Source organism: Aplysia californica, unplaced genomic scaffold (assembly GCF_000002075.1).
Source record: "Aplysia californica isolate F4 #8 unplaced genomic scaffold, AplCal3.0 scaffold00386, whole genome shotgun sequence".
Taxonomy (NCBI): Eukaryota; Metazoa; Mollusca; class Gastropoda; order Aplysiida; family Aplysiidae; genus Aplysia; species Aplysia californica.
In genome coordinates, this window is record NW_004797656.1 from 39,648 (window position 1) to 47,700 (window position 8,053).

Below are 8,053 nucleotides of genomic sequence, written 5' to 3' on the forward strand. Positions count from 1 at the left end.
AAAAAAAAAAAAAAAAAAAATCATCATCATCATCATCATCATCATCATCATCATCATCATCATCATCATCATCATCAGCAGCATCATCGACGTCGTCGTCGTTGTAGTCGTTATCAGCGTAGTCATCATTAATGTAAATCATCAAAAGATTTTGTTACCATTTATTCCTAAACAGTATCCATTTTTGTTGTTATTCTGAACAATTTCGCTCAAACAGTAACAGGAACTACCGCATTAACACATTTCACTCATAACGTACCAATATTTGACAAAAGATCATGACCCAAAGCAAACTGGGAAAAATGGGGGGGAAAAAACTCTTCATAAAAACAATGAATATGTACGATGAATATGTTTCGAGGGTGTTTCTAAAAGCATATGACACTGTTGGGTTTTTTTGTTTCATTTCTTTGGCATTACAAACCGTCATTTCTGTAGATCAGAAAGGTTTCTATTACGCAGATTTTGCATTCATGGTACTTTGGAAAAGAAATCTCAATGCTTTCCTTCATACATCAGCTTTCCACTCTTACATTTCAGAGGTGAACATTTTTTAAACATTCTTGGTTAATTTCTTTCAGGCTGCTACTTGCCGCTTTGTATGATTAACATTACTGCTCAAAGTAGCCTACTAATCTTGGCGCTTTCAAATTTAAAAGATATGCTTGCAAGGCAAGAAACAGAGTATGGCAAATTTAAAGAAAATAAACATTGATGGCACTGTTGTTAGGTTCACTTCACACCTGAAGGTGCTAGTTCGTCACAGATTAATAATGAATAGTCAACTAACACTATGCCGTACCCTTAACGTCTTGAAGCCTCTTTCCCCCCTTTTCGCACAGAATCACCCAGCCCCAAAACCCTTAAAAAACCCGCCATTACTACTACTACTACTACTACTACTACTACTACTACTACTACTACTACTACTACTGCTAATTCTGTTGCTGCTGCAGTGACTATGATTAGAGTATACGGCATTAATGGCAACAATGATGTTATAAGTAAAACTAACAAATTGTTTGATTGGCATTCTTTTTTTTCTTCTAGCCACTGTAAGCGGAACAAGACTGACCCTCTTTGCTAACCCCTCACTGAGCATCCCAGACGCAACCATCTTCAACATCCCTGCAGCCTGCTAATTTGAAAGATTATTTTTTTCATAAATCATGTTTGGGCAACATTCTGCCTCCAAATAAAATGAACATGTTAAAATATTTGGAGAGTAAGTGTTGTTTTTTGTTATTGAAAAGTCAACGGGGTTGATAATTAGCCTAGTATATGTGCTCTTACATGTTCAATAGAATTCCAGGATAACATTTCCCTTACTTTAGTTAATTTTGTTCTGTATCGGATTTCGTAATTTAAAATTAAACGAACACCCTACTAGACACAAATACATCATTTCAAATGAACCGCCTTTATCCCTGTTAGAAGGTTATAAAAAGTATGAGGTAGAAAAGAACCGTCGGCAGAGACAATGCACCACACTAATTATAATAAATGTGTTTATGTGTGTGTGTATGTGTATGTGTATATGTGTGTGTGTGTGTGTGTGTGTGTGTGTATGTGTGTGTGTGTGTGTGTGTGTGTGTGTGTGTGTGTGTGTGTGTGTGTGTCGGCTGTGGTGTTCTTGTGGGTTACTTTTTTTCTTTTTCTCTTCCTTTTTTTTCCTTCCCCTTGTACTAGTATGTGGATGCTGAGAAAAGAATGGATGCAAAGCATAGAAGAAAGCAAACTGAGAAAAATAAAATGGATCTCTGCTCCAAACCATTCGGGTGTGGTGGGAAATGAATAGGCAGACAAAGTGGAGAGCCATGCACCTGTCACTACTGACATTAAAATAGACACAAACGATTTTGTGAAGGTCCTTGCCACCACATTAGAAGATGAGGAGATTGAGCATGACTAAGCACCAATCTTAGGACTTGAAGAATTGGGTGTCTTCAGAGCAAGTGGCAGAACCAGCATGGTACAGGGGATGGGAAGACGAGCTATTAACCAAATGAGCACCGGAAAAATCAGCAGATAGACTCTGCGGTGGATATTGGAGCGGAGCACGTCTGGCTATGCTCGGGGTGCTAGGATGTTGTTCTCAGGATCAAATAATCAAGTAATCAAGTCACGGAGAGACACAAAGATTGTCTGTCGGCTGTTGGATGGGGGTCCGGTTAGGGTCTCTGGGGGTGTCCTTTAGAGTAAAAAAAATCAGTGACCTCTTGGTCTCCCTGTTTTTTCAGTCAGGGTATTTAGGGCCCATAATAATAAGGGTAGGAAACCCTAAGAAAACATAACATCAAAGCTGAAAGAGCTGTGGAGCTGGCCTACCATAGAAAACTGCTTCTCCACTCAACGCTTAACGGCAATAGAGGATGAAAAAGTAAGTAAAGTAATAATACAGGCTGTTCTGGGCTCATTCTTGAGGGGTGACAAAACCATTTGATTCTCCGTTGTTCAATATGCCGGAAGACCAATGTTATTCCTATTGTATCCATATTTCGTGTGTGTTATATTTACCTCTGCCTTCCTATTTCAAATGTGACCTAGAAGCCCTTTAAGGCCAATTTATTTCGTTCCGTGCGAAAACAGATTTCTCCTTGCAATCTGTTTTTATCATTGAACTTGATTTGAACTAGAAAATCAATCATTTTTAGTTTTGGGGGTGATTTGATTAAAGTTTGCCAAATTGGTGGCTTTTGTCTTTCCATTAAGAAGAAATCAGGTCGCCTTCTAATATATCAAACCCCATCAGATAGGAATTTGATCAAATTGTGTGCTCTTAATACAGAATATTTGGTGTGTCGTGGGCCTATGTATTATTCAGTCCCCTTACCCTCAATTTTAACAGAAAGCAACCGATGGACTTGCGTTTATCTTGATGTACTTACTACGCTACCCTAGAATTGCAAAATTCTCTCTGCAATGTACTTAGTTTTTCACAACATGCCAAGCTTTTTCGATTGCAATTCTGTGAATAATATCTTGATAACAGCTAGGAGCATTCTTACGATTTTGATAGAGCAGATAGCGAGCTTTTGGTTTCTCTGACCTCGATGTCTTAGTAACTCAAAACGGCCAAAATGTCAGAGAGAATGTTGTAATTCTGAGGTAGCTTCTGGTTTAAAAAAAAGAACATGCGGCACTTAGACGCCCCATGGCTTCAGTGAAGTGAATAAAGCAAGAAAGAATTGCAATCAGACTTCCAATTTTTAAAATGTGGAAAATATTGTAGAACCAAGGCAGGGTTTGTGGCCCCTAAACGTTCTTGTCTGGCTTGGATCACAATCACAGCCATCTTCCATATCGAAGTAGATCCGAAGAAGTAAAAGGCCCATTCTCCGAATGGGGTGTCTGACACTTCTACAATTACACACACACACACACACACACACACACACACATACACACACACAAGCACGCACGCACGCACACACACACACACACGCACACACACACACACACACACACACACATATATATATATATATATATATATATATATATATATATATATATATATATAATATACGCGCACGTACACACACTAATTACAATTATGCTATCCGTATGTCTCCCTCCTCGAAATAAACCCCAAACGAAACAACGATAATGTAAACAAAGGCAAACCAAGCAGAAAAAGCTCGATTCGTGATCAAGGGGTACTGTGTTCGCTTCTCATTTAATGGGTCCCGGGTTCGAAATCTGACAGAGACAGAAAAGTTTCTCTAATTTTTGTTTTCCTTAATTGTCTCTTTCATCTCCTTTCCCGCTCTCTAGCCATGCTCTGTTGCATGCTTTCGCCTCCACCTTTTGCTCTTTTCCCACGCCACTGGGCTGAGGACTCTTTCTGCTGTTTTCTTACTGCCACTCCTTGATTCCTTCTTACTGCTGTCGTTCAGATACACCCCTTATTTTAATGCAAGTATAATCTTACCCTTAGCCTTCTCAGATAAGGGCAAAAAATCCTGCAAATATCGTGTGCATGTTGCGCACGTTAAAGAACACTAATATGACCTAATTCAGTTGCGAGCGCTGTAAAACACTTGCAAAAAATGGTTGTCTTGAGGCCAAAATGTTCGTCATCAATGGAGTTACGACTGGCCTCGCCGAACAGTACAGTTCATATCAACGACTCATCCAACAATATCTCAAGCAGAGAAATCTGCTGTCTGTGATTTAACCGTTAGGCGCTTCGCTGTCGCAAATGGGAGACGAGTTCGACTCCAGAGTGTAGAGAAATTGTTTTCGAATACCTCGGTCTTTCTGCTGTATCCCTCTCAGCCATTGTTAGCTCTGACAGATAGGGTCGGAAGCCAGCCTCCTAAATGATCCACATTGTCGACGGGGGCGTAAATACACCTACATTCTTTTTCTTGTGGTGTCAGGTCTGGAATAGACATTGACGATCATGGTACCCTATTCCTTCTTGCTGTCTGTCTTCTTGATCAGCTCGGTTTTTCTCTTTGTGGCATTCGTTGTAAAGTTGTCCAAGCCATCTATGTATGCTGTTCTTTGTCTTCCTCTGCTTTTCTTTCTCTCAATCTTTCCACACAGAGGCAGCGGGTTCTCTTATCCATTTGATCTATTTGTGCGACCAAAGAATCTAGGTTGTCTTTTTCTCATGGTTCTGATTATGGATCTTCCCCATCCTGCTATTTGGAGCATTTACATTATCTATTAAAACGTAGGAGGTGAGATTGAGTGCTGTGTGCTGTCTGGTCGTTTGGGCTGACATAAATCTCAAAGAGTTCACATGAACCTGACATTGTTGAGGAATGGACAGCTCAGCGTTTCGCTGAGGTTGCAGGTCACTCGTAAGATCCTTAACCTGGCTGGCCTTCTGTTGCGATCACAGATCTGATAAGAAGGAGAACAAGCAAATAAGAAACATTCCGAGCAAAATAACAAAACTAAAACATTGCCATGCTCTTTGTTGAGTGTATTGCAGCAAAAGGCATTGTTTTCAGAAGAAATCATCATCATCATCATCATCATCATCATCATCATCATCATCATCATCATCATCACCATCATCATCATCATCATCATTTTTACAACTCCTTCTCTTGTCTGGACACCGTTTTAGGGTGTGCTTTACAATCTATATTAGTACTCACACAGACCTGATAGCATTCTGAAACAATCTCAATTGCCTGTGAAGCATACGGTGCAAAATTAATTGGCATATTTTTATTAAGAGGCCCAAAAGCACTATCACTCAGTGGCGTCGGTGGCCTAGTGGTTAGGCTCTCAGACTCGCAACCATAAGGTCGTGGGTTCAAATGCCGCCAGGTTCCCGACGTTGCGTCCTCGGGAAAAGCACTTTGAAGGAATTTTTCTCAATTTACCCAGGCGGAATGGGTATTAGGCAAAAGACAACGAAAGATTGTGTTAGTCTGATAGTGTTTGAACACGTGCAATATGCAGCTTTCATGGTTTGTTTCACAGGAAGCCAAGAACGTTTCTGGGTGTTCTAATGGTCTGCTGGGGTAATAATCGTTGTAAAGCACTAAGAGCATGCTGTGGAGCGTAGATATGCGTTGTACAAATGTAGTTGCTATTATTATTATTATTATTATTATTATTATTATTATTATTATTATTATTATTATTATTGTTGTTGTTGTTGTTGTTGTTGTTGTTGTTGTTGTTGTTGTTGTTGCTGTTGTTGTTTTATGATTATTATCATTATTATTATCATATTTTTGTAAGTATTTTACGGCGCTCGCAACTGCGTAAGGTCATATGAGCACGCGGGACACACTAAACTTTTGCAGTTCGTAGGCAATTTTGAATTTTGCCCGGGTGTCAGCCGAAGCCTACTTTTATCGATTTTAGACCACCAGGGGATCTTTAGCGTACGCAACTTGCTCACGGAAGGCTAAGTGTAGATCTATCCTACCAGAAGATCAGGGGTGTGGCTGAAAGACAACAGTTAGAAGGAGCCAAGGAGTAGCAGTAGAAAGGCTGCAGAAAGAGTCAGGAGCCCAGAGGAGGGGTCAAAGGGGGTGAGGGTTGGGGGCGGAAAGTGGAGACGAAAGCAGACGAGAGAGCATTGCTAGAGAGCAGGAAAGGAGGTGAAAGGAGACAACTTTAAAGAAGAAATGTTTACGTTGCTACCCGGATTCGAACCCGGGACCTTTAAATGAGAGGCCAGAACCTTAACCTCTAGGCCATGAGAGCCCCCGATAGATAGATAGATAGATAGATAGATAGATAGATAGATAGATAGATAGATAGATAGATAGATAGATAGATAGATAGATAGATAGATAGATAGATGCAAAAATATAAACAACTATTAATACAGACTTCAACAAAAGTTAAGGACCAGTTGCAAACACTCTGAGTGGTCTTCTTGGGTCGACCTGCACGCGGGCGTTCTTGGACTGATCCAGTAGCTTGGTGGCGCTGCCTCAGGCTGATGATGAGAGAGTGTGACACTGCAAGGGTTCTGGCAACTTCTCGGGCTCCAACTCCATCTTGCAGCAATGCCATAGCTCTGGCACGATCAAAGTCTCTCAGATTTCGTCTTGGCGGCTCGTTGATGCGATACTGGATTTTGCTCAAACGGCGGCTTATATTGCCACCAAAGTGAGCACAGTTCGAAACCGTATGTCTGTTTATGACGTGCACAAGAAATTTTAGCTTTCCTTGAAGCACGTGCTAGTTTTGCCCCTTTAGGAAGCATTGCAGTACGCATTGGTAACACATTAACACTTTCAGAGCAAAAAATTTTGAAACATTCCTTGCTGTCTTTTTTCGGATTAAAAAAGAAATTAGGGTTGTCTGTCAAGCTGTTCCTTAACCTTTGTTGAAGTCTGAAAAATACAGATAATATTTTGCATTGAAATATGTTGAATTAAACGGGAGAGTCAACGATCAGTCAATAAACAGCTACATCTAAACTGGAACTTTCTTTCGTTTGTCTGGAGTTTCTGTTTGGGGGGGGGGGTTGTTTTTTTAAGGCGAAAAGCTCTCCCTTCCCCTCCACTCTCTTCCCCCTCACACCACACGTAACAAAAGTATAGTGCAAAGAGACCTACCGTCATCTGATATGTATGTATGTAACCAGCAATATATTGGGCATGTTTATAAATCTTCAGAGAGAAAAGTTACCTATTTGCATCCGTTCTCAGGTAAACCCATAATTTGATGAGTCAGCTGTCTCCCTCTAATGTATCGAAAAATTCCAACACTTTTGTGTTAAGTGCATGTAGAGTATTGTAGAGCTACAACTTTGCTGAATCTGTGATTTTATTTCGTTTTCTATTTTTAACTTCTGTTTTTCGTTTTGCATTGCTATATATTTTTTTTATTTATTTATTTATTTATTTATTTATTTTTAGAAATCCCAGTGTTACATAAAACACAAAAATCAGTGATTCTCTCTGGACTTTTATTGATAGTGTGTGTTTAACATTTTACAAGAGGCTCAAAGCCTTTTCCCATTGATGAGCAGAATAAAGAAGCCTAAAGAAGTCAAAAAGGGGGACTTATGAGCCGAAACAAGGTATTTATTAGCTTGAATATTCACTGGTTGTGTTCCCATTTCAGAGTGTTTGCAGCGTTCGTTCATGAGTGTGGATAGCTAAGTTTTCATGTACTGCAACCATTCCCCAACTCATAGACACTAAAAAGAAAAAACAAAACTTTTAAAACCCCATAGTTAGCACTTCTTCATAACATGATACTCGTACTTGGCTCGAGATTTTTGTAATAGTTTATCTCTCCTTGAGTTTTGTTGGGGATATTGGGTTTGTTTGCATTGTGTTCTGTTTTGTTTTTGTTTCGTTTGTTTTGTTTGGTTTTGTTTGTTGTTTTGTTATATATTTTAATTAGTTTGTGTGTCTGAACCGGTACCAAGACGGAGTACACACTGAGCTCTTTGTTAGATAAAAATCTGTCAATGCGTTGTTCTTTCCCCGGCACTCCTACAGTAAGTAGATGCTGTTGCTGTTGCTGTTGCTGTTGTTGCTGCTGTAGTTGTTGTTGTTGTTGTTTTAGTTGTTGTTGTTGTTGCTGTTGCTGCTGCTGCTGCTGCTGCTGTTGC

At 39.8% G+C, this 8,053-nt stretch overlaps 1 protein-coding gene across 1 annotated transcript in view; it reads left to right on the forward strand.

The window, feature by feature from the left end:
* Nucleotides 1–1,217, forward strand: part of LOC106012482 — a gene marked incomplete in the record, with an annotated part of 6,886 nt that extends 5,669 nt beyond the window's left edge. The window contains 1 exon segment of the mRNA XM_013085553.2: nt 1,051–1,217. Coding sequence (XP_012941007.1) covers nt 1,051–1,142 — 92 coding nt within the window.
* Nucleotides 1,218–8,053: the final 6,836 nt, after the last annotated feature.